At 38.7% G+C, this 27942-nt stretch overlaps 1 protein-coding gene across 1 annotated transcript; it reads right to left on the reverse strand.

Annotated features, from left to right (window-relative positions):
- Positions 1-4400: 4400 nt before the first annotated feature.
- COPB1 (COPI coat complex subunit beta 1) lies at positions 4401-27934 on the reverse strand. Its single transcript, XM_060261257.1, has 21 exons — positions 27764-27934; positions 26247-26476; positions 22321-22490; positions 19730-19844; positions 19458-19550; positions 17954-18091; positions 15890-16009; positions 15164-15271; positions 14746-14892; positions 13948-14093; positions 12918-13014; positions 12134-12294; positions 9730-9850; positions 9198-9425; positions 8779-8958; positions 7905-8049; positions 7688-7807; positions 7299-7444; positions 6561-6650; positions 6077-6232; positions 4401-4741 (listed from the first exon to the last, which is right to left on the reverse strand). The coding sequence occupies exons 1-21, from the start codon at positions 27852-27854 to the stop codon at positions 4682-4684; spliced, it is 2862 nt and encodes a 953-aa protein (XP_060117240.1). The 5' UTR covers positions 27855-27934; the 3' UTR covers positions 4401-4681.
- Positions 27935-27942: the final 8 nt, after the last annotated feature.

Consider the following 27942-nt stretch of genomic DNA (forward strand, 5'->3'; position numbering starts at 1 on the left):
AACAAGTTACAGTAGTCTAGCACAGAGATGACCATTGCATGGATTACTGTGGCTAGGTCAGGGCACAACATAAAAGGGGACAATTGCTGAGCCTGGCGCAGATGGAAAAATGCCAGCTTGGCAATATGCATGACTTGGGCCTCTATACCCAGGGAGGCATACAAGATCACTCCTAAGCTCTTAACAGACTGCACCAGTGTCAGTGGCACCCCATCAAGAGTGGGTAACCTATGCCCAAATCTTGAAGCCCCTCCCAGAACCTCTGTCTTAGTTGGATTCAGTTTCAACCTACTGTTTCAACCACCTAACCATGGCCTCCAAATAAAACAACCAAATTTTGTAGGGCAGTATCTAGGTGGCTGTCCAATAACACATACAGTTTGGTGTCATCAGCATACTGTAACACCCAAGTCTGAAAGTTCACACCAGCTGGGTGCATGGTCACATGTAAGATGTTAAACAACATCAGGGATAGGGGCACCCCCTGAAGGACACCTAGAGGACACACTCTCATCCAGCACAACCTTCTGTCCCCAACCATGGAGAAAAGAAACCATTGAAGGGCCAACCCGTGAACTCTTATGTCAGTGAGGCGGTGGATTATAAGATCATAATCAACAATGTCAAACACTCCCATAAGTCCTAGTAACAATAGAGCTCTAACTCGCCTTGATCCAGCTGTCTGTGGATATCATCCATCAAAGTGACCAGCACTATTTCTGTACCATGACCAGGGTGGAAGCCAGATTGGAATGTGTCCAATGTTGATGTGTCATCCAGGAAAGCCTGGAGCTGTTCAGCTACTGCTCTCTCAATTATCTTAATCAAGAATGATCGATTCAAAACTGGGCGGTACTTGACAGGATCTAAAGGATCCAAAGTTAGTTTTTTAAAGAGCAGCACAACCACAGCCTCATTAAGACCCTCCGGAGAGGCCCCTTTTTCAGGGATAAATTAATATCTATCAAACGGCCCTATATCCTCTCATCACTAGCTTTTACCAGCCATGAGGGGCATGGGTTGGGGAGACATGTGGTTGTTCTGATAGCACCCAGGATCCTGTCAACATCAGCAGAGGAGAGCAGGTTGAAGACAATTGGGTGGGACAGACAGAGAAACAAAGAAGTAACTCAGATGCTGTAATAAAAAACAGTTGGCCAAAGGATCTTTCAAGCACCATCTCACATGATTGTCATAAAAGGACAAAGAACTAACAAACAAAAATAATTGTGTGGAACAGTGCAAAGTTCAAGAGATATTTAGTCAGTTTTCAAGCAAAGGAAAGCACCATGAACACCACTTGTACTCCACATCTATCCTTTCATCACTGCCTGTTCAGTCTATTTTATAGTCATTACGAAAAAATTAATTTTTAAGTGGTCCCTTTGCAACATAATGTACTAAATTGTGCTAAATATTCTATAATCTATTGTGCTAAATATTCTTTAGTAACTCAAAGGTCTGTAAATGCCAGAAATGCTTTGACATGTTTTTTTTACCATACATAAATTTGCAAGTGGATATTACTTCAAATGTAACTCTTTTCTGTCTTCATAACAAATGTATCATATAGTGTTGAATTTCTCACAATTTGCATTTTCCCAAAAATAAATGGACCTCAATGACTCATAGATGAATGTCTTCATCTGCTCCTTATGCCTGTACACTGATAGAACAGTTTTGGCATTCCAACACATCATAATTGCCTCTCCCAAAGTGACAACATTCCCATGGTAACATTTGCATTTTATTATTCAAGGACTCGTGAATGCTTCTAACTGAAAATAGGCATAGTTAAGATTTTTAGAAACCTAAAACTTAAGTTAACTTCTGGAGAATGCTTAAAATGGCAGGTATTATCTTGACCTAAAGATGTACAAATATAGCTGGCAGAAGACCTGTTTTTTCTAGTATCTCTATACCTTCATGAGAGCTTTATCTGGTTTATTTTTAATCTGCAGTAGTGATCCAACAAAATCTAATACAAGATTCTGACACATTGTCTGAAGACCAAATTACACAGAATGTAGCATGCAGAATTAAAATAATGAATCTTGTGACAATTGAAAAGTCTAACAGTCTTTGTTATAAGGTGTCCTGGACCAATGCCTGGACATAGTAATAAACTGGATGAGCCAATAAACTGAAGCTCAATTCAGACAAGACTGGGGTGCTGTTGATTAGCGAGTGCCGATCAAGGGACCAGCAGACAGTCTACTGTTGTTGGGGCAGCACTCCCCTTGAAGGAACAGGTTCACAGTTTGAGAGAGGGATTAGATCCAGTCTTACTTTAAAAGGAAATTTTCTACTATGCAACATCTTTCACCAGCCTTTACCGATATCCCACCTCTTGCCCTTTTTTAAGAGGCAGCATCTAGCCACAGTGATTTATTCAAAAGGACCACCTCATCTTATATTGCCATTAAGACACAAAGACAATAATCACAGGCTCTCCTCTATGTCCGTCCTTTGAATGAAGCATGGAGGGTTGCTAAGATAGCCCTTTCTGCTCCCCACCCCCCCATCTCTGGAAGATGCTCCCAATGGAAGTCATTTGCTCACCTTCCTGGCCTGCTTTCAGTGCTAACATCTATTACATCAAGAAGCCACTTGAATGTTCTATTCTGTCTCTCCTTTGAATTTTTATTGTAGTAACTGTTTATGCTGAAGATGTATTTTTGATTGATTTTATAAGTCACCTTGACAGAAGTATTTTTATAAATAAGCTTAAACAACAACACATTTGATGGCCTTTACCATCAAATCCCAGTTATTTTTTATAGTTTTGCAATTATAGACTAACACAGCTACCACTTTGGAATTTTTGTGTGTGTTATGTGCCATTAAGTTACTTCTGATTTATGGCCACCATGTGAATTAATAATCTCCAAAACAGCCTTGCACAGGTTTGAAGGCTATGGCTTCATGGATTGTGATAATCTATCTCATGCTGGGTCTTACTTTTCTCCTATTGCCTTCAACTTTTCCTAGCTTTATTATTTTCTCATGAGTCTTCTCATCTCATGATGTGACCAAAGTACAATAGCCCCAGTTTAATAATTTTAATTTCTAGGCAGAATTCGGACTTGATTTAATCTAGAACCCACTTATTTATCTTTTTGGTGGTCCATGGTATATATAAAAGTCTCCTGAAAGGCAAGATACAAAGTATGCCAGTAATGGCTTCTGACACCTCCCCCCATTATCTCATATAATACTGAAAAGGGGAAAGAGATACTTCCCACCCTCCATACATCATTCCTATCATATTTGACATCACTTCCTACTAAATTAGATCATAACTATCTGCTTACCTTGACTGAAAGCAAACTCTCCAGTGTTGCCTCCCAACAATGTAACTGGAGATGCTGAGAATTCAATGTAGGATGTTGTGCATGCAGCTCCCCAAAATCCAAAATGTGATGTGCCCAATATCATACGAAGTGTAATGACTGTGACAACCTGCGATCTTTGCTACGGTCTTCTGGCTAAGATCTCTTCTACAATGAATTATGGAACCCACTGTTTCTTCCCAGATCAGCCTGGATCATGCCACTTTTGTGAAAAATCTTTTGAAGAGATGTGTTTCTCTGCATCTTTTATGCAGAGTAACATCTCTTCAAAAGATTTTTCACAAAAGTCAGTAATCTTTGCTGTGATAACTTTCTTACTACAATTTTATCAGTCAGTTTAACAGAAATGCTAGAGCATAAAAGCTTGATTTGCGTGTCTAGTACTGAACTGAGCCTCAATTGGGACACAGTGTCACTGGGAAAGTAGGTGTTTGCTACTACTACTCAAAACTTTAGCTGCTGTACTTTGGACCATTTAAGTGACTGGTTAATGTACTGTAGGATACTTATTTTGTAGTGCTTTGTGAATGCAATACAAGAGAAGAAAGAGAACCTGGGTGGTAAATCACTTCCTGGATCTGTAACCAGGGGGTGGAGGGGTCATCAACCAAAATGGGGAAATGAGGTAGCTTTGGGTACCATCCTTATACTTATCAGGTCAGGCTAGCCTCCATTAATATCTAGCAATGGCAGCTGTTATCAGATCAAAGGACCAAGCTGTAATCTAAATTAACAAGAAAAAAAATGGGGTGGGGAAACCAGAATGTAGTTTACAAGCCTGAGATATAGCACTGCATTCACATTTAGGCCAACCTGCTTTCCTATTTATTTTAATTAAGTGGATGCTCCACATGCAAGATGTATGTATATGGCCTAGTATCGCCCTAGGAATGTGTGTATAATAATGCTGGTTGTGAATGGCTTGAGAGATTTAAATTTGCATTTTTTTAAAAAATCACTCCCAGCAATCCCAGCCCTTTACTATACTTTTCTACACCCAGAAATAAATCTTTTCTAAACAAAAAAATTTAATCACACAACAGGACAGTAAAACCAACAGATAATTTGTTTATTGTTATTTTTTAAAAAGAATACATATAGGAGATTACATAACATGACATCTAAGAATAGTGAGGGGGGAAATTAAAGTTTTATTTGACACTGATCTTGGAGTGGTGAGTAATCTACACATTATTTGCTGGAATGCATTCAGCACAAGAAGATCAGCTTCTACAACAAAATAACATAGAAAAGTACGAGATGTTCTGAATCCAACAAGCAACATTCCAAGCATTTAATTGTAAATGATCAAAAGAGACTTCTCAGATTTACAAACTGGCTTTCTTCTGAGAGAGATTGATTTTGTCTCCAAGACTTAGAGCCATTCCCTGCAAGGAGATGAAATGGTCATCACTATTTATACATACCAGCCACCTTGAGCCTGTTGGGGGAGGGCGGGATATAAATCTGATAAATAAATACCTAATGGAACTATTCATATGTAAATATAAATAATTTTTCTCTTCCCACCAATTCCCATTTGTATATTTAACCCCTTATAACAAAGGGTTTTTTTTAGCATAACATGGAAAAGGTTAATCAGAGAACACTCTCATTATAAAGAAAGCCTAAATCAACACTAGCTACTATCTAATTTTTCAACTTCCCAATGTAAATGCTGCCAGGCAAAAAGCAGAACACTGTAGAATGGGGGGGGGGGAGGGGAGGAAGACCCTCAAAGCTCAGGATTGTAAACTGCCATTACATACAGCAGGGGTGGCCAAACTTGCTTAACATAAGAGCTACAGAGCATAAATGTCAGATGTATGAGAGCCACCAGACATTAACGTCAGATGTTTGAGGGAAGGAAAATAGAGGGGAGGGGCAGAAAGAAAGCAATTTTAACTTTAAATGCATTCTCCAAGCTGCTGAAAATGTGTTTCAAAGAGACAAATGCCTTCTCCAAGAGGCCAATGGGGGCTTCCAGTCTGGCCACCCCTGTCATACATCATGAACAGCTTCCACTATTGTTCCTAATGCCTTTTATCAGATATACTGGTTACATTCAGACATTTTAATACAATGATATTTAGTAGCTCAGGAACTACATGTGGCTCTTTGACATGCCACCTTGTGGCTCTTCTGAGCACTGTTCCCCAATGTAGAACCTGTTCCATATTTCAGAAAAGTGAGCAAGGCCCTTGCTCAGTGGGGTCTGTGGTTGGCAGGCGGTTTTCACCTTGAAACAGCTGCAGCTGGAGGAACAGGTAAACTGTGAGCCTAGTTTTAAAGAAACTGTTGTTTGCTGTGACTTTAATAAACTGTGATTTGTTTCTTGACTTACATAACAGAATCATAATCACAGTTTTACTCTGGCTTAGAATCCCAGTTTGCAAAGGAAGAAACAAACCAACTTTCCCAAGAACATATGTAGGAAGAGGCTGTAAGAAGCTCTGTTATGCATGCAAAAGCCACAAACAATGCTCTCTGGATCCCTCCTTTTATATCACCACACCTTTTATTTCAAATAACTTTTGCTAATGATAGATCTCAGTATCAATCCTAGACAACCTTGGGTATTCACTTACAAGAAAATGTGCTTAAAATCTCAGTCCGTAACATATCAAAGTTAACCAGATTACATTATATTATATTGTAATGTTCAAGCAAATTCTGCAAAACTGGTTTGGAAACTTGCAAGATTAAATATAATACACAGTTACCTGACTTTTTGCACGAATTCTAATGTGTCCTGTGACAGGAGCATCAGGGCCAAGATGGATTGGTTTTTCAATGCTAACATTTGCAAGTGCATCTTCTCCAAATATAGAGCGTGCATACAGATTGGCAGCCATAAAGCCACAATAACCAGAAAGAGCCTGGAGGAACAACAGACATTTCATACACCTTTAAAGGATAATCTCCACCCCCACCCCCTTTTGGACCTTAAACACATCTAAAGTTTTAAATCTGAAGCCCTGTTTGTTACAAGTATTTTCAACTGTACATTTTTAATATGTATATTCTAAAAGTAACGTATATGAAGCCAGGGTGGAAGCACAATGAAATAGTTTAAAAACTAGTATAATCTCCAGTAGAAGTTTAATCAACTCTATTCAAACAATAGAGGGTATCAAAACTGATAATTCACTGAAGCAACATATGTCATTTGAAACCAGAGCCAGAATTTATTAGCAGGGTTCCTACCTTCTCAGGAGTAAGGCATTTCATATTAGTTGACTTCAGGATATGTTGTAGGTATTCATTCAGATCCACTATGTTCGTGTTCACTGTAACCTTTAAAAATGAAGAAATGTAAGAACTCACATCAAGATGCATTGGTAAAAATCAATATTTCTTACAGGCCTGCCATGAGTAAACTCACTCAATATCCACATAGGTTAAAGTGATCTGTGAATTAGAACCTTTGGATGTTGTACACTGTATAATAAATATCCTTGCCATCCAATCAAGAGTTTATGTATTTCCAGTACATTGGAATAGACTGGGTAATTTTGAAATTCAAAAAAAAGCCCAACCACAGGCATGCAACAGAGCATTCTCAGTAGCATGGAGTGTATATACAAACTAACAGGTAAGTGGCCCTGCCTTTCAATAGAGGGTTTTATGATTCTATATTCCTGTTATGAATCTTTGTTGTTTTGACTATAAGCAGCAAAATTCTAAATACAATACGGTAATTTATTTTAAAAAAATATCTTCTGCTACAGAGCAACAATACATACAGTATCAGACCCAACTAACTCCAACTGTTCCCTTTTATTAGAGCTACCACCATCCTTCAAAGTTTATACATTCACAATTGTAAACTGTACACTCCATGTGTAGGTGACCACTAATGGAGTCTATCATGCATATATATTCAGCTGCATGGTTTGCTAACAACTTTTAAATGTACCAAATAAGACAATAAACAGAACTCACTTTGTTTTCCCATTCAAATTCTGCCCACATCTGACGGAACTCTGCATCAGTACAAGTAGCTGGTTGGATATAATCCATGATGTCAATGTGTATGTCACTGAGGACAACACAGTTTCTGTCACTGGCTGCTCCAGAAACATCATATACTAAAAAATAAACAAATCCGTAGACACTGAACCAGGTTACACTTTTGAAATTGTATGACATTTATAACCCTTCCAATATGGAGCATAAACATAATTTTGAAAACAGCATTTCCTACTGCAATGGAAACTGATTTAAAATAGTTCAAATTGTGAAGTGTATCATTATAATTAGGTTCTTACAAGAACAACTTAAATATATCACACAATATTCTTGAATTAAAATAAATAAAATACAATGCTTACCAATATTACCAAAAATTATTCCATTCTCTGTTGAAGCTACTTTCACATTAGCCTTAATATTGGCAAAATCATGTGGAGCAAGTGTTAGAGGAGAAGGTTTTTCCACAAGCTTCAAGTCACCTGTTCAAAACAGTTTGAAAAACAATGCTTAACAATGTACAAGAAAAAGGCTGGATCACAGGCGAGTGTTTGTGGGTGTTTGTGTTAGGTTATTTACCTAATGTAGCTAATTCTAGTGTACAATTCTGCAAAGTATCACCAGTTTGGTTTACCACTAACACATCCAGTACAATATCGTATTGATTGACATGAACATAAGCTTCTGCATAGACTGGATCTGAAAAGCCTGTCAACTGAGTGACCTGAAAAACACAGAGATTAAAGGTTAAGTAACTAGTGGACGTGGTTGAAAATAAAGATTGCTACCAAATGCTGGAGTTGCTTTGTTTCATTTTTGTTAACTAATTAGTCAAACTCTTCTACAGTTCAGATCCATCTAATGTAGCAGTTCAAACATTCAGTTACTTTCTCTAGAGTCATATTTTGTAAGCAGCCCTTTTGGGAAAATATAATGCAAAGCACTCCCATGGACTAAATTTTCACAGATCTAATATTAGTATTATTCAGTAAAACAATTGTTGTTAAACACCTTTAAGAGTTTAAACCTATCTTCCCCATTCACAGAAATGGATCCCATCTGTAGAATTTTTTCTGAGGCTTTGGTTGCTTGGTTACAAAGTAACAATTACATTTACTAATCTAAGTGCTTTAACAAACTTCAAACAATACAAGAGTAACTGAAACACGAACAGCCACCGGCTTGTCTCACAGAAAGCAAATTATGACATACAGCAGGGGTGGTCAATGATAGCTCTCCAGATGTTTTTTGCTTACAACTCACATCAGCCGCAGCCAGCATGGCCAATGGCTGGGGCTGATGGGAGTTGTAGGCAAAAAAACATCTGCAGAGCTACCGTTGGCCACCCCTGACATACAGGAATAATAGGTCAGTTCTAACTATTTAAAAACATGGCAAGCAAAAACAGTGCACAAGTTTTGGACACAAAGGGAATAATTAGATTTTACATAACCTTATTGAGTTTGGAAGCTAGTGGATCAGTGGCTTCTTTTCTTTGTGTGTTACCCATTGCTGCTAAAAGACTCAGCTGAAACTGATCCTCCTTTGAATTCATTTCATTTTTAGCGGTAAGTTGCATAAAGGAAATGGGATCATCTGGTTGAACTGTCACATTCCTCTTCTCAGACTCTTTCTGTGGCAAGGAGGAATAAAAATAAGTTATTCCTACATATGAGTAACAAAGCAGATCTTTTATTCAGCTCACAAGGATTCTTACCTGACTTACAGTGCAATTCTATGCAGAGTTACACTAACCTAAACCCACTGAAATCAGTAAGTTTAACTGTAACAATTCTGCAAAGAACTGCAAGGATTAGTCAGGACTCAAAGTCCTAGCAATGTGCCAAGTACACAGGCCATCAAAGATTTCACCTTTTGAGAGAGCTTTTCCTCTTCCAATTTTGCTGATAACATGTGAGAAAGAGACTGCCTACATTCCTTGTTGAAAATGTTGTTCATTAGTGGGGAACATTCTGAGAGCACTTTCAGGCACAGAGAAATCCGATCCACATCATCATCTGTGATTGGCTTCTTGGGAAGAGATGACTTGCCCAAATGGAGAATAGTGGCCATGACCAACATTGCCTCAGCAACGAAAGACTAAATGAGGAAAAAAAGAGAGAGACAGTACTATATTTCCATAATTTCTATGTTCCTAATTCCAATAATCACAAATGGCATTTAAAACCAGACTGAAGCACATGAAACATTACATTTGAAGCTGAAATTATATGCAGTGATTTGTTATCCTCAAACCAAACTACGTGGTTCAATGCAAATCTCGTCATCAAGAACTTATGCTGACTCAGGTACAGAGTAATGGTCAAGAAGTTCTCGATTAATAGGCTACTCATAAGTTTTCATGACATGAATCTAAGATGACTATTCAAAAAATGTAACTTGCATTTTGTTTCTTCTTATCCTGAAGCAGAGTCACATATCGTAAAGCAATCTTGGTCAAAGTAGTGGCAAGGGAAGCTGCAACAAAGAAGTCTCCATCCAACAAGAACCCTCTCAATGGAGGTCTACAAAAAAGACAATTGCAGAATTCTTAAAAACACTGCCTTAAATCCCTAAAAAGTTCTACTTCAGGCTCATCATACTGCTTGTTCTAGCAGTTAGTATGATCAGATTCCAAAGGAAAAGGATTCCTTTTCTCATATCTAAATAGATTTTCATAAATCAAGTAATTACACTGTGCCAACTCTTCTGCAAGCATTTTTGAAACAGCAGTAAGAAGCTTTTCCCTTCCATCCTGTGCTCTTTGGATTGAGACTATTCATGGAAGAAGTTTCGATCCTATAGCAGTTCTCATGCTTGTGTGAGAGTCAGTGCAATCACAGAAACATCTCTGAATTTAGTTTCACTTTTCTTGTGTAATGTTCTTGCATGAGTGGAAGACACTTTCTGTCTGCAGAAAGGTGACTCTGGATTCAGCATGATAGCTTGGTAAATCTTTGCTGTCAGAAAGGATTTCCATGAGCAGAATGAGACTTCTTGCCCTCCCTGCTTCCTCCCCCACTGCAGCCCAGAAAAATCCATCAAGCATGAGGGAAGCATTCTATGTGTGTGTGTGGTGGGGAGATTAGTAAAAATCTCTCTCTCTTCTTTTACTGGAATTTTTTTTCAGGGGATCCAATCCAATGCTTTTTGTTACACAGAACTCAAAAAAACAATTTTGCAGATGCTCATAGAAGAGCTGAAATGAAATAAAAAGTCTGAAAGTGTAACAGAAGCACTACATGAGCTACTGATGAATAGAATTGTGGGAAAAAGGACAAATTAAGGGAAGATTCCTTTTTATAGTTTCAAGCCTAGGAACACTTCTGCAAGCCACGTATTATTTAAGTAATGACAATAATCTGACTTGTATTAAAGATTTTAAAAATATCAATGTAAAGCCATTTCTGCATATCATCATTCTGGAGAATGTTTTTAAGATAGCTACATGTATTTAATTTATTGAGAACATGAAATGCCACCCACTCCCCCAACCTGCTTGAGGTGGATTACTGTTAAAACTTTTACACTACATTTCTACATTGTGTTGTGGCAGGCCTTTCTCATATGTAAACTTCCTCCACATTTCCTATTCAAATTCATCAGTATGTGTGAACTATGCCATTTCAGGTGAAAATGCTCAGATATGCTCTTAACCTCTCTTTGGGAACGATGGTTTACAGTGGAGAATTTAGACAAATACAAGTTTCATGTTATTGTGGTTTGGCAACAGGTCCCAAGTAATACTAATAGGGGTGATTACACGTGGAAAAAAAGGTTATACAAAGACTTGTGGACTATCCCTAGTCCCTAAAATTCCTCATATGCTTGTATAACTTAAATAGGCTGTCACTGCTTTTCTGCAGTATAAGGTAACAAGTAGTCTCAAGGGAAAAAATTATATCAAGCCACTTGTTTCTTCCATAATGAATCTGAGAGTTGAAAACTTCTGAGTATGGACCAGTCAAAATGACTGTGTTAGAGAATTGGGGGGGGGGAGGGGGGAATGGACACTAATCACAAAATCATGAAAAAAACCCATAGGCACTGTATAATGAGGGTTTGTCTTCACTAATACTTGGTCAACAGTGCTAGTATTTTGCTACATTAAAAAAAAATGCTTCCCCAGGGGTGAACAGCATCTCAAGCCTGGCTGCACAAAATTAGTCATCCCACCCCTAATAGAATTAGTTGGCCTCAAGCTGGAAATTACAGTTTGTTTTTCAAAAGCAGCTGAGACCATAAGTGCATGCATTTTATAAGCAACTTTGCTCAAGCTGGAAACAACTGTTTGCTTTGTAGAAGCACTAAATATATGCCTTGAACTATTGCAAACAAGATTCTCTTCTCTAATGACTCAGCAGAACTCACTGCCAACTCATAGACAGCCTGCCTGAACTTACTGTCTGCTGCCAGTAGTGTGCTTTTGGGCTCCTGATGTCTGATAAAAGTCAAAAAAGCCAGGGTTTGTCTTCACTAATACTTGGTCAACAGTGGGTTTATTTTGCTGCATTAACCCCCCCCCCACCAAATTCCTAGATTTGAGTTTTCACACAGAAAAAATTGCTGCAGTCTGTACAGGAAAGTGTCATTACTAGAAGATAATCTGATCAGAGAGGATGTACTAACACAGAGCACAAATTAAAGCATTAGGTACAGCTAAGACACAAGGAAATATAAACAAAGTGCCATTGGTAATGATTCTGCTTTAAAGAGGCAGATTCTTGAAGAAAAAAAGAGAATGTGAAACATGTTTGTTCTTCATAAAATAAACACTGGAAGCAAACACAAATTTGTGAGCTAATTACCTGTCTTCTTCCTTTTTGGCAGGTCTGGAACTACTAAGGGCACTCTGTGTAGCATAGGTTCCCATTTCAGTAACCAATTTTTGGGCAGGGCCCACAGTGATTTCCTCTTCAGGTTTCAGCTCACCAGCTTCTTTCTTGATTTCAGATTCTACTATTGGGATCTAATAATTAATAAGTAGCAATACATTTTAATCAATAATGCAAACTGCTAAATAAACCTGGGATAACAGTAAACACATGGTTTTTTCCAGAATTCCTCAGATTTGCCACAGAAAATCTAAATGTAATTATTTTGCATTGTAGGCAGGCCAATAAGATAATACATAACATTTATACAGTGTTTTCCCTGTCCAAAGCATTTCCTACAGATGATCTTGTTTCCGTTGTTATGCTGGCCCTGTAGATTGGGGTGAGGCTGAGAGAGATTGGCTTGCCTAAAATCTCCTAAGAGTTTGAGGGAGGAGTAAGATTTGAAGTGGGTCTTATCAATATTTGTCATAAAATTACCATAAACTTCATGATTTATTAAACAGAGTATCAAATATTACTTCAGTAGCGATGCTTTGAGTTGTTATCTATTTATGCTATTTATAGTCTGCATTTCTCACTAAACTGTTATTAGCATGGCATAATTTTTCATTTCAAAGTACATAGTATAAAAATGCATCTTCAAGAAAGCAGTAACCACAACTGTTCTCAAAATGCTACACTGTCTTTCACAGATGTATTTTTGTTTTTTTGAACTGTACAAAAAACCACAATACCTTTCATGGACAATACATACCTCCCCTAGTGATCGACGAACTTCTGTCATTACGCTTTGTATATCTTCCTTTGTACTGCAGTATTCTCCCAGGATCCAAAGCGCTCCTCGATAAATTCTACAAAGCAAAGTGAGAGGTCAGCTTAACTACCAAAAAGGAAGGATTTCTTCTGTACCCCATAGGACTACAAGAAAAGCAGTCAGCTCAGTCAAGAAGAGCTAAGTTAAAGCCTGTTGAAAGTATATATTACTAAGGTGATCAGCAAATCGCATCTTTTTTTTCTGCTAGGGGTGAGAAGCAATTTGCCACTGGTGAGCAGAAGAGAGGCAGAACTTTGTCCTCTTTCCACCACTCTGCCCAAAACAGAAAAAAGACCTACAAGAATTTCAGAGATGCATCACAGGCCTTTTAAAGGAGTAGAGTTCTACAAAGGCAAATCTGATAGCAGTGGAAAGGAAACAGAAACAAGACTATACAAACGGGTAAGCAGTCACTATTAACAAGAACACACAACTGGGTTAACCTTTTTAACTTTGTTTGAAGCCACACCATGCTCACCATGATAGCAGAAATCACATCAATGCACACACCTCAATTTCCTTTACAGTTTCTTCTTCAACAACTTAAATTTCTTTTTAAATTTTGAAAAGCAAGGTTCTTAGTTTCCAGTAATACAAATCTGCACAGATTTCTGGATTGCACCATGTTACATTGTATACATTAACTGTATCATTTAACATTAAGCATTCTTGATTCACAATATGTTCATTTTTTATTTAACAGCACTCAACTGCTGCTTCAGTGATGTTTTAATAGCCACAGGTTAACTTGACCAAGACTTGATCATCAATGCTACTGTATAGTGTTGACAATTATACATATAAGCACAGAAACTGACACTGCTTAACATAGTTCAAAGGAATTAATATTTTTTAGAATTCTGATCCAAATCAATGGAACCCAGATAATTTTCCTCAGTAAGCACTCCATATCAGTCTCTGGAGATATAATCACTCTGTAGCACATTATTGAATTGCATGTTCAACATACTTGACAGATTTAATAGCATGGAATACTTCTAGCATCTTCTCTACAATAAGTAATCTGAGATTATCAAAACGCTGGATGGCTTCACGCACAAACTCCAACACATCAGCAGCTGCAGCTTCATTGTAATCACTGAGGAACTCCATCAACTAAGAGAAGAGCAAAATGAACAAACTGTGGCATCATGCAATTTGAAAGAGACAATAACCATCACAGAAAGATAAGAAATAAGAGCAAACAGGATTCCTGTCAGAACTACTGTAAACTTCACTGCTCTTTTGGGCTCAAAATTTTCTGACACAGCAAATTGAATAAGGAGATGTTTAGGAATCATTCACCAGTATCTTCTCATTGCATAGATCCCATTAAAATAGATAAACTTGTGCCATGATGCAGAAAGTAAATGACCTGTATATCAGAAATTCCAAAGAAACTGAACCTTTTGCCAATCTGTAAAACATCTCTTCAATTTTTTTTATAACTTGAACAATTCATACAGTTGTCTAGCCATATTATATATTCAACTTCTAAAGCCAAAACATTAAGTCTTTATAAGCTGCTTTAGTTTTTTTCTTTCCCCTTTTTAATAAATGAGAAACAACAGCTAATTTTAAAATCAGTTAAATTAATCTGGGTTAGGAAAAAAAAGACTGATAGACAAGTATCTAAACAAAGGCAAAGTTCTCCAAGAGAGTTACTCAAAATTAGTCCTGAACTACAGTATTAATCCACGGTTGGTTTATAGAAGCAAACTGTAAGAAGAATTTTGAAATAGTGAAAAAGACTGCATTATTTACATACCACAGGAATGACATTTGCAGCCATGTCAGGGAACCGAACGCTACAAGAATGTAATGTACGAACAAGTAACTGTCTGTATTTATCTGTGTCTTCATGCTCCGTCACATTATTTGTTTTAATCACTTCTTTCTTTAATACTATCACCAGCTAAGGGAAGGGGGAGGGAAAGAACAATTACCAGTTAGTATCAATTACTTGCCTTGATAACGCAAAGAAATAAAAAAAATATTTATTTATTTAGTTTATATCCTGCCCTCCCCGCTGAAGGCAGGCTCAGGGTGGCTCACAGATTAAGGGTCACACAATCAAATTAGCGTGACCAACAGGATAAAACAACAATTAAAAACATAAAACATAAGAACAATTACTAAAACATCTACATGTGCTAATATCATGATTTCAGACAGCGAAATTTTACCTCTTCTACGTTTCTGGAGGATACAAGATCGAGCGCCAGTTGCAAGGTCTTTTTGCGCACTTCAAGATCTGGTGTACTCAAAACTCTCAGTATGTCCATTACCAGATCCTGTAATAAAATACATGTTATTTGTAATAATTTTTAAAAGGGCATTTATTTTTCTGCAAGATTAACATGGCAGCTTTTGAACATTAAAAGGAGCTAATAATGCAAAAGGGAACTGTCTTCCATACAGCTATGGGGCAAACTATGTGATGCAGAAATGCATGTGACAAAATAAAGATTTTTTTAAAAAAAGAAAAGCAGCCTTTGGAAATGGAGCTTTTGAACAAGAGACAGGCTGTGTTTCCTTGCTGGATGTTTTCCCATTCAAACTCTCTCTTCTTTCAAGCCATTTTTCTTCCTGCAATGTTCCAAGTGCATAAACAAACATCAAGAACCCCCACAGAAGAAAAGCAGTTGGGAAAAGGGCTCAGTAAACACACAAACAAAAACAGACATTAGAGAGGGTTAGGAAGCCCCTTTTCAGCCCTTCACAAAAGTATTTTTCATTTATTAAAAACCATGTTTCATGACTCATGAAACATGTAGTGGCTCCTGTACTGTTCAGTCTGACCCAAGATAGTTAGACGTGTAACTGCAGATCCAAATCTAGAACAAAACCATATGTACTGTTCCATTACCATAACATTATATTGTTGCAATCTTATTTTATTGTTTCTTTACCTGCAAAACTCTTTCGTGAGCAGGGTGTTCCTTGAGTTCAATCAAGCGATCCAAGACAATAAGCTTCACATTATTGTCACTTTCTTTAATAATCAGGTCAATATAGCATTGGGCTGCTGCCTTAAATGAAAAAGGATGAAAATTCTCATTTGTAGTATATGGAAAGCATCCAAATGGAGAAAACAATCAGCTGATATAATCAGTGTTCCATTAGTTAAGAGCAATATCTTTTTCAATGGTTGCAATTGCGTTTCCCATTTCAGACTTAAACTTAAGGGTATGCAGTAAGAACTGCAAGAGCATTAAACACATCCCTAATCAATTTATAAAACATTGCAGATTCTTAATTTTATCAGGGGGGGGAGGAGGGGAGGGGGGAATCACCAATCACTTTTAACTAGTAGAAATTTTACAAACTGATCAGCAATTCAATTTGGCTTCCTTGTATTTTTAACCTGGAACACTAGAATACAACTGAAAAATAGTGTCATGGGTGCTGGGGGCCCTGCAGAAGAAGCCGAGCCTGCAGAAGAAACTGTGCCCCTGCCACCTGCACCAGTGCCCCTGCCTCCTGATGGAGAAGATCCAAGCCCCCCTGCCTCGCCCTCTCGGGTGGCTCGTGTGCGTGACCGCCTTCGTCAGGACCTCAGGGATCGGAGGAGGGCGGCACGCTCACAAGCAAGACGCTCCCTGAGCCCTGAGTTTTGAAAGGATTCTGGCCATTCTAGGAGTGAGGGTGCTTGAGTCCCAGCAGGATCCTGGCTGCCCTCTGAGTCAGCAATTAGCCCAAATGGGCAACAGACAGCAGAGGGCTATATAGCTGTGGGCTTTGAGAGAAGGCTTTGTGGAAGCAACTAGTCACCTACCTGACGTCCTAGCATCCACTTCGGCTTTTGACTTTGGACCTCCTGACCTTGGCTTGACTTCTGGACCCCCTGACTACGGCTTCTGAACCTCTGACCTACGATACCTGGACGACGATTTGGCTTTGGCACCTTGGACACTCTTGCTCACCGGTTACAGACCTTGGACTGCCCCTGGACTTCGCCTGGCCTGGCCCCAGCTCGTGACAAATGGTGTTTAATCCCGGGGCTGCTGCATCCAAGCTTGGTACAGCAGAGCACTCTCAGGAACAATTTCTTTGCCAGCTAGCTTGGCAATGGCCTCAGAAAACACAGGAGAAGGGGGGCTGTCAATCACCCAAGTCCCTCTCTCCTACCATGGATTCCTCTGTTGCTCTCCTGATGCCTCTGGGTATTCCCTGTACTCTTCCTCTCCTGCTGGCCTTGAGCCAGTGGCATAAGTCTGTCCCCTCGGGGCAGAGCACCACAGAATTCTCCAATCCTCCACCTCTCCCACAAGGGTTGCCTGACAGGAAGCACTGGTGCCCAGTGAAGCCCTTTCCACCTGGGCCCACCCCCTGGCTTTACTCTTGGCATGGGGTGGAGCTGCTGAGTCTGATTCCAGACCTCTATCAGTGCCTCCCATTCACCCATCCTTCCCTGCTGTGGTTTCCCATCTCCCCACCCAAGTCCAGCGCAGTGGGGAAGAGCTCCTCCACATCTTCATCTATCTGTCAAGCAGTCCTCTCCCTGCCTTATAAGTATAGGGGTGGGGGTACCACCCTCAGACAAATGGTTATGGAATCTCTAATAAGCCTTATGCAAGTGCTTGCAGATTAATTAAAAATAAAATTATTGTTCACGCAATGTTTATATCAACTTGCCAATCAGGAAACAGAATCTTGGCAACTTTGAAGAACTCTGAAGAATTCAAATTGGTTGCCTTGCATCCTGACCTGGAGCACTAGCATACAACTGAGAAATGGTCAATAACTCTCTAATAAGCCCTATCCAAGTATCTGCATATTCATTTAAAATTTTAAAGTTTACATAATGTTCATATCATGTTCATATCCTTAGCTAACCAAGAGACAGAACTCTGAAGATAGTCCTAACAGGTTTCTATATTTAATTTACAATTATAAAATCCATACTACTAAATGTATTCTATAGTTCAGGATAGCATAACAATATTTTATAAAGTCATAATTCATTTCAGTACCTTGATTGCTGTTGGCGCACTGGAGAGTGTAACTAATGTTCCTGCAGCTTCATATTTCACTGCAGGGCTTGAAGACTGCAGTAAATTGTAGATACAACGAATAAATCGTGCTCTTTCTGATGGATTAGCATGACAAACCTAGATGAGAAAGCAATGTTAAACAGTTGGGGCAGAATGAGAATTTTAAAAGAAAAAACCCCAGCTAAGCTGTTTAGCTCTCTAAATTACTATCTGCTACAGTAGGCAGTGAAATGTAAGAGTTCAGTGTAGTCCACAAATATATTAGCAGTAACAAAACAAAGTATATCATCGATATGTCTCTTTCAAAATGTGTCACATTAGAGAAAGACAGGTTGCTTACCTATAACTATAGATCTTTGAGTGGTCATCTGTGCATTCACACTCATGGGATAGAGTGCCTGCGCCAATCCCCAAATCGGTACCTAAAAAGCCCAGGATTTTTTGCGCTCGGCACCCAGTGAGCATGCGTAGGAGCCCTAGTATGCATGCTCACCAGAGCCAGCGCGAGGATCCCGCCGATAGCCTTGCCGCTTGATTTTTCCGTGTCTGTTTGGAAAACCTCGAGCAATGCAGGCATGAGTCGACACGGTATCCCTCGCCCAGGCACAACAAGCAGAGGGAGTGACCGTCCGGGGGTGCGATCTTACTACCACACTTCAGGCAGCGCTTGAAGAACCCCCAAAGTTTTCCCATAGGCAGCGGGAACGTGGCAAGGGAAGGAAAAAAAATTTGCCCCGAAGGGCGAAGTCCAACTAAAAATCTTTTTTTTTTCTTCTTCAAACAACAAGGAAATAAGAAAAATAAAAACGGGCAAGAAGAGGAAAGCCAAGAAAAAAATTTGTAAGTACCGACCGGAGCACTGAAGACCGATCCTTTCAACGTGGCGGTCAAGAAGGAACTGGCGGGATCCTCGTGCTGGCTCTGGTAAGCATGCATACTGGGGCTCCTGTGCACGCTCACTGGGTGCTGAGCGCGAAAAATCCTGGGCTTTTTAGGTACCGATTTGGGGATCGGCGCAGGCACTCTATCCCATGAGTGTGAAGCACAGAGACCACGAAGAAGATCACAATGGGTTAGATTCAAAGCTCTGCAAAAAGAGTTCTGTTTGTCGAACAATTATTTTCCCCCAGTTTCTCTTTTGCACTGCATCCCTCCATAACCTGTGAAAAATGGCTTCTGGGGGCCAAAGAAACTTTGGAAACAGCATGGAGCATAACATGGGGATTGGTAGTAGGAGAGGAAAATAGGTGAATATCCCCTCACCCCACAAGCTAAAGAATCATTCCTCTTGTGGAAGGACAATGATCTAACCCACTTAAAAAAATTGGGCCTAATGGGTTCTAGTCCACTAATGCTTCTGTCCCAATCTCTTTTCCAGTCTTTCAAGGAGTTAACCAAACTACCAGAAGGACAAAAGTTCTCTTAAATGTCTGGTGTAGACTACACCGTTCAGAGATAATGCATGTTTCTTTGTTTCCTGTACCTTGTAGATTAGTTCCACAATAACCAGCTGGAGAATGTCACCAAATGTGTGGACTTGATCAATGCAGGTACTCAAGTAGTCCAAAGCTCGATCCTTCAGAAATAAACACAAACTTATTTCCAAGTATGAGTTCTGCTATTTCATAATCCTTAAATATTTAATCACTATTTAGTCTACCAGAGGCTTTTCAGTCTATCTTTGCAATTACTATATTATCAAACCAGTAAAACAGAATTCAAAATGAGGAACAATTTGTAAGCCACTGTTTTTACCTGATCTGCATGAATTAGCATCATGAAGGCATTTCTTTTGCAACTTGCATCCTTCTCGTTCACCAGAAAATCATGGATCAATTCAGGGGCATCAGGTATTAGATGCTCAAAGTTTCTTTTAAGAGAGGATAAAGGTAACTATGGTAACGCTCAATACCATCACAACTAAAGTAGTACACAATATGAATACTGCAGCACTCACTGTTCATTCTTTATGTGTCTGGACAGAAGCAAGGCTTATTTTATTATATACCCCTCCTGAAGGAATCAGATTTACCCTTCTTTGAAACAGCAAGTGAAGAGGATCATTAATAGGGTGAATCTTAGCAATAAAACTTTACCAAGGCTATGATGATGAGTAGGGATAGGCACAAAGTGGACCACAAAACAAAACTTGTTACAAATTTTGCTGTTTGTGGTTTGTGAACCAAAGTTCATGATTGTCTACTGTCACTTTTAAAAGTTTGTAGTGGCTCATGGATAGATCAGAAAGCAGAGGCTTTAAGGAATTCTGAGTCCCTTTAAACCAGAGTGGATAAAAAGTCAATGATTTTTTTAAAAAAAATTAAAAATCAAATTTTTAAAAATTTAAATTTGATTTTTTTAAATTTTTAAATGGGATTTTAAAGATTAAAATGCTTTTTGAGGAAAAATCTATCTAAATATAGTTTTCTATTTAAGATACATTATAGCCAAAGGTTATTCATCATGAAATAAGGATTCGTTTTTAATTGTGTAGCATGAGGTTGTATATTCATGCAATGTTTAAATTTTTTGGTAAATGAATTCCATGGATCCATTCACAATGTCATGCTCTTCCAGAGATTTCTGTAAGATTACTGGACAGTTTCTCTGTCTAGAAGATATCACAGATGCTTGGTTTTACAGTTCTCAAAAATGAATTTGTGTCTGCACAGATCACATTCTTCTTCTTCACAGCAAAAATGTTATAAAACAAACATACGGAGTTAAGAAACCTCAGACCTATTGGTCCTCTGCAAATCTACACACACAGAATTCACCCCACATATCTTTAGTGCTAAGTTTGAAGAAGTTCAATGAGTGTAAGATTGTTTGGGTGGAATAGGTCTGGATAAGGAGGAAATGTTAAGAGATAAGTGTGAGGAGGGAAGGGCAAACAGTACAAATGACAGTGAAATTTTCTGAGCAGAATACTCCAGAAATCTTGAGATCTTTATGAGTGTATCCTCACAGAAGTGTAAGCAAACAAAAATACATATGCTATATGTTATTGTGTTAGTCAGAAACACAATGTAAACGGTTATTGTGAATGATTATTTGTATCCTTCCAATAACAGCAAAGTTTAAAGGGACTGCAAGACAGCCCAAACCAGCTGAACAGCAGGAAGCAAAATGCTCCTCATCATTCAGATGTTTTTGTGTTTTCTGCAAACCCTGTTTTGGGTTTTCCGCAAACTGTGGTCCCTTTCAACAAAGTTTGCTGGGCCATGAACTGGCTCAGTTTGTGAATGAACCTCCCAGTTCAAGGTTCAGTTCATGCCCATTTCTAATGGAGAGGCCACAATTAAAACTCCTTGTGATCTGCAGGGCTCCCAAGCCTTGCCTCAAAGCATCGTGATGCTCTGTTGTTGGAGTTGTTTTAAAAACAGTTTTTAATACAATAAGATGAGCTACTGTTACTGAAAAGCAGCAGGCAGAGGGGTTCTCTGGGCTATAGTTTCCATTAAGCTTAACATGCAACAAAATGCTTGTATTACACTCTTTTTAAAATCTTAGGTAAACCTACATTCTTGAAGACCAAAAATAAACTTATACACACAAGTGGTCACAATTACATGGCAATAGTTGATATCTTGGCAGGCCTAAGCTACATACAGAGGAACTGTACTTTGATTGATAATTGGAAGTATTAAGATATTGGCTCACAACACCAGACATAAAACAAAGCAGCTTTCATAATGTGACAATTATCTATTCTTTGTCCTAACAAAAGAAGTTCATCTCCCAGCTCCACAGATGTGTATTTGTGAAGAGATATTTGCAGAAGAGACAGCAATGACATTGTAACACGCATCATTAGGATCAGATAACCACACTGTGTTTCAAAACCAATCCCATCACACATGCACAAAACTAAATTAAGTGCACTCTCAAGTAACAGGTCAGCTTAACAAGCAAAAGAAACAGAAGAAATTATTTAATCACTGCATTCTCTGTCAGAAGGAGCAACCAATTCAGATCATACAATCGTAACAGAAAACATTATATATTAAGAACGTTCCGTTTATAAATGGAAAAAATATTTTAATATTTTAAGTACTGATATTAGAGTTTGATATTTGATCACTTTCCCCAGATAGTTTGGATAAAAAATCAAAATGATTAGAAATCAGTACTGATTGTTATTAAATGCCAAGTACTACAAAATCAAGTTCTGGAATCATTAAATTAAATTGTAAGAGAGCCCACAATTACCAGGCCTAATATACTGAACAAATGGAAACATTAAAATGAATTTTGCCTTGACCATCTTCAGGTTATCACTTGGGAATTCACCAATGTAATATAGAATTCAGATTTTGAGACTTCAGTGAATTCACAGAATTTACCTGTAAATGGTATAGATTGCAAGGACTGCATTTCTGCGCACATAGCTATGACGATGTTCCAGACATGCACGAATAGCCGGCATCAAGGGTTCCAGTAGCTCTGCTTCTTTGAGCTTGCAGAGAAACCGCAGAGTAGAGCCTCGAATAAATTCATTTGGATGTTGAAGATCCTGGCCAACAAAACCAACATCTTAGTTTTTCCAGAAATTAAATGTTACCGCATTTCACTTTTGCTAAAGCTATTAACCCTCCTAATTTGAAGAGACAACACAATCTAAAATTAACACCCCTTATTACAACAAATATATGACAGATCAAAACAGCAGTTTTTCAGGAGGAGGATGCAGATGTTGTGGCTAGGGAAAATCTGTACCCTCCTCTCTTGGCTTCCTTTTATGCAACAGAACATTCAAGAAGCTTGGATTTGTGTATTAGGATGAGAATAAAAATTCTTATTAGGGATGGGAACAGAACGCAAAAATGTTGGTTTGTTTTGTGATCTGTTGGTTTGCCTGAATTGGTGGTTCATTCTGTTTTATATTCTTTTCAATTTCCCAAACAATTCATGGTTCATTCAGTTTGGGAAGGTGTAGAACGGTCCCTGAATGGGCTAGAGATGCCAAACATGTAGCAAACTCTTCAGTGGACTCTCCTCTACTTGCTTTCCAAGTTTGGTGCAAAATGGATTTTGGGGGGCTGATCTATAGACCCCCAAAGCAGGTGTCCTCCATAAACTGTTCTCGGAGAATATATCAAGTTGGGGAAAGAAAAGAAAGTCACCCTGCAGCTTCCAGTTGCTTTCACCCCCAGGAAGCTTGGAAACTGACTGGACACTGCAGCGCCGATCTCCAGGCCGTTGCACTTCTGTTCAGTTTTCAGTGAAACTCACTAGAAGCTGCAGGGGGCTGAGGAGAGCAAAGCTGCAGCATCTAATCAGTTTCAGTGGAAGCTCACCAAAAGAATAGTAGGCGGGAGAGCAAAGCTGTGGCATCTAGTCAGTTTCACTGGAATCTAAGAAGTGCTGGGGAATCATGCCGGTGCCAGGCTGTCTGGAGAAATGAAGCAAATATGAACCAAACAGCAAGCCATGAAAAACAACCAGTCTATTTTGTGTTTGGGTGTGGCAGGATCATATGAACCAGTTTGGAATGAACCACGAATCAGCCATTTTTAGCACTAATTATGATTTGTGGTTTGGTTTGTGCCTATCCCTAGTCCTTATATTTTACACAGTGTCTCTAACAATTCCAAAAAGCCGTAGTCAATATAATTATCAGTACCCTGGTTTTCTCTCCAATGGAGACCCAAAGTGGCTTACAACATCATTTCCCCCTCCTTCCATTTTTATCCTCACAACAACCCTGTGAAGTAGGTTTGGCTGAGAGAGAGAACCAGCCAAAGGTCAACTCTATGGCAGACTGGAGATTTGAACCTGGACCTCCCAGATCCCAAACAAACATACTAACCACTATCCTATGCTGGCTCTCTATGTAATTATTCATGTTACATTTTTATCCCACCCTTCCATCAAGGAACTCAAGGCAGCATATATGGTTCTCCTTCCTCATCCTGCCCTGTCAACAACCCCATAAAGTAGGTTAGGCTGAGAGACAGTGCCCAAACTCCTCAACTAAGTTTTATTACAGAGCAAGGATTTCAACCGGAGTCTCCCAGATCCTAGTCCATCTCTTCACCATCACACCACAGATATTATTTAGCACTTTTTGTGTGAATTGCCATAATCTCATTTACAGGTTTGGATCCACTTGCAGAGGCAGGTTGGTCCTTAGTTTATTTCCAGGCTGCAACTAGCTATGAAAGCTGTTTGACAGTATCAGGGAATCCTCCAGAGCAGCAAGTAATGCAACCCTAGGAGAAGGGCAGTGATCCCCCCCACCCCGGAGAAATCACTTGTGTAGAGGGATTTTTGGATCCAAGTTAATGTCTTGTATTATGACATACCCTGTGAAGCAGTTTATTATATGGCTCCATTTTACAAAATGTATCTGAGAAAGTGATTTGCTCATAGCTGATAGGATATTTATTATACACATGAGTTTTCTGCCTTTTAAGCAAAAATAAAACAAATCAAGACAATATGGGACTGGCCCATAAGACCACCAATGGCCTACTGCACTACGCTATGGCGATCCTGAGACCTCTGAGTATAGCTAACCACCAGAATTTAAATCGCTGCCTGAAATTATGATAGTAGCACATGCAAATGTTTTAAATTGTTTTTATGTTTTTATTGTTGTTTATTGTATCGGTCACACTAATGTGTTAGTGTCGACCCTTGTGAGCTTCCCTGAGCCTGCCTTTGGTGGAGAGGGCGGGATATAAATTAAATAAATAAATAAATATGATGTCTTGGATGGATCAGAATCCTTTCTTTCAAGAACTTGGGCTGAAATCCTAATAGTTCCACATAAAAACTACAGCCTAACTACAACCATCATGGTGCAACTAATAGCAATAAAAGCACACTCTGGAACAGTGCCTCGGGGGGGGGGGGAGGAATGAAGTTGGATCCAATCTTTTGTATTAGAATCCAAATCCAATGCTCTAACCACTGGATCACCATAGCTCTCAAAACAGTTTTGTCTGATGCTATTTTGAGTCACAGATAATTGAACTCAAGCCCAGTTAAGACTTTTTAGTGGGAATGTTAAAACTGTATCCTGCATGAGACTTCTTTACAAGACCATGTGCAACTCAGTAGCCCAGATATATATGGACAGCATTCACCTCAAAGCAAGTTTTATTGTAAACAGCCCACAGGTACAAGAAATGAGAAATTCTGAAGCTTAAAATTCATTTGGTATTCAAAGACCCAGGGAACTAGTGGACAATTAAAACATATTAATCCATTGAAATAAGAAAATAATTAAACCAATATAACTCAATAGCATGTGGAAAGCATAGATATTCTACAGTCAGAGTTCTCAAAAGCACATGGGGAAGGAATTTTTAAAGAAATCTGATCAGTTGCTAAGGCTACAGCTGTTTGCCAGTTGGTCCTTTGTGAATATGACTGCCAGTATGGATTCTGCTGATGTCTGCTGGATTATGAGGCAAAATATGGAACTACCTTAGCTTATATCGCATTTAATCAGAGCTAATATAGTATAGCTGTTAAACCAGGGTTTAAAACTTCACTGTGTCATCAAGGTCACTAAGCAACTTTAGGACAATGCCTTTCAGTTTAACCTAACTCAGGATTGTTGTGAAGTTAAAAGGTGATAGGAAAGAAACCGTGTACACCACCTAAAGCACCTTATAAGAAGATGATGGTATTGATTTATATCCCGTCCTATACTCTGAATCTCAGAGCCGTCAAAATCTCCTTTACCTGCTCCCCCCACAAAAGACACCCTGTGAGGTAGGTTGGGCTGAGAGAGCTCTCTCAGAAGCTGCCCTTTTAAGGACAACTCCTACAAAAGCTATGGCTGACCCAAGGCCATTCCAGCAGGTGCAAGTGGAGGAGTGGGGAGTAACTAATTTTGGATCTACATTCATTGAATACGCAGTTCTACTCATACATATTTATTTCCCAATTTTTGGGGAAAAAATCTAAGTCCAAGTGCCTGTTCCAGACAGGAGCTCTTAACATTCTGATCATATCAATTCAGTACAGTGGTAATAATGTGACTGTGAGAAAAGACTGCATAACTCAGAAAGTGGCTACCTTTACAATAAGAATCTCCAAAATGTATTCTAAGAAGCATGTAACATACAAATATATGATTTTGTTGACTGAAAATATAGGTAATATTTGACAACTGGTCTTCTGCCTAACAACTCCCACTTACACATACAAATACTAGCCTGTTCAAGTGTAAACTTCTTTTTGCATCATGAAATTTTAGGTATGATAGTGTTTTGTCACATATTTTATGATATGAATACGCAAGTAAGAGATTAACCTTTCTGTAAGCATCACAAACAAGGATCATTTCTTGCAACAGTCTTCCATCTGGAGTAGTCTTGGGAACTATCTCCCAAAAAACTAAAAGCAGTTTTTTGATGGTGTGGTCTTGAAGTGGCAGCACAAACCGAATAATAGTCATCAGAAGTCCAGGCAGCTTTTCACCATTTAAAATCATTATGATTACTTTCTTCAAGGCCTCAGTCTTGGACTTCACATCACCTTTTTCTGTTAAAGAAAAGCAGCAGCTCAATATAAGATGAAGCACATATATCAAAACTTTGCAGCATTGCAGACCACTGTTCCAACTTCCTTACTTTTTGAAGTCCACCACAATCACTTACATTATTATTACTATGTGGAAGGTTCCTTGAAAGGCTTCAAACTAAAGCTGAGTTTCTTCTGCATTCTAATGCAGATATACTGGGTACATATGCTACAGAATGAAAGGAAAGTGAAAGTGTTGCTGATAGGGATGGACACTTCAAAAATCAATATAAAAGTATGGCAATATGGGTAACAGGTTCTCTGAATCCCCAGCTTTCATTTTTAAAAAGCAATTATCTAGCTCCTTTCATTGCAGACACAAAAAAGTGTACCTCTGTAACAAAAGGAGATAGACTTAATTTTTTTAAATGAAACCTGGAAATGCAGAGGATCCAGTACATATATTGCTGTACTGTTATAATGATACAACACTATTGAATTGCCTATTAAAAATAATAATCCTCTTATGGCAGTGGAGGAAACATTCACTGCAACATCCAAGCCTCATGGAAGTCTAGGAGCCAGCCTGCACGCTATTTTCCAGCTGCAGAGGTAGGTTCTGCTACCTCCAATGATGATAGACAGGAGTAGCTTTCAAAAGAGACAATGCCGGCATGATATATCTGGGATCAGTTCATTCTCATCCCTTTTAAAATTAAAAGGGCCATGATTAGAGGCCAGACCATTAGTCAGTGTCTCTTTTCCTGACTGTTTTCCAGGCTGGCTTCCTCTCTTTCTCATCACTCCTGAACCTCCCCAAACACTCCCAAGATTCCAGGAGATCAATTTTCATTAGTCCTAAAATTTTGGGAGTTTTGGCATCATTTGGGTGTCCCCAATTCAATCCAAAATCACTGGATAGTGAGCAGGCACTGTTTGAATTGCACACCCTTCACGTCACTTGACATAATGATTACTGAAGACAACTCTGTAAGGGGTAAAGACTCGGCAATTGTAAATGTACTTCCTTGGGACATCTATTTGGATCTCTCTTAAACATTCTTTGTAACCAGTGCTGACTTTAGTTTTGAAAGAGGCTTTGCTTTGATTAACTGTATACTGAACTTAATGTTTTTTTAGCTGCAATTGTATAATTTTTTATCTTAATATTTTAAGTATTTTATATACTTATTTTTCAGGTTACTTCACCATCTTTTCACATACATTCTGAACATCATGTTGATAGTGCATAAAATACTAGAAATCTATACATAAGTAGAAAAAAAGAAATCTGAGACTTTTACTTACCCAAGTCATTTTTTAAGCTAATTTCAGATGGTGGTTCCGAGTCCATTGGAACATTAATTAATGTATAACATACATTTTCTGCAGCTGTCATTGTGTTTCCTCTTAAGAGTTTCAAGAGTGGAAGAATTTCTCCAAAACACAACAGGAACTCTAGAAAATATTTGGTTAACAGAGACAAT

This window comes from Heteronotia binoei, chromosome 21 (genome assembly GCF_032191835.1).
Source record: "Heteronotia binoei isolate CCM8104 ecotype False Entrance Well chromosome 21, APGP_CSIRO_Hbin_v1, whole genome shotgun sequence".
Lineage (NCBI taxonomy): Eukaryota > Metazoa > Chordata > Lepidosauria > Squamata > Gekkonidae > Heteronotia > Heteronotia binoei.

Excerpts from the sequence above, each read along its gene's own strand:
- COPB1 (XM_060261257.1), bottom strand. The coding sequence starts at position 27,854 with ATGACAGCTGCAGAAAATGTATGTTATACATTAATTAATGTTCCAATG. Across the intron at positions 9,426-9,729 it reads AGGATAAGAAGAAACAAAAT|TCTTTCGTTGCTGAGGCAAT; the intron begins GCAAGTTACATT and ends TTCCTCATTTAG. Across the intron at positions 7,808-7,904 it reads ACTAGAATTAGCTACATTAG|GTGACTTGAAGCTTGTGGAA; the intron begins GTAAATAACCTA and ends TGTTTTGAACAG.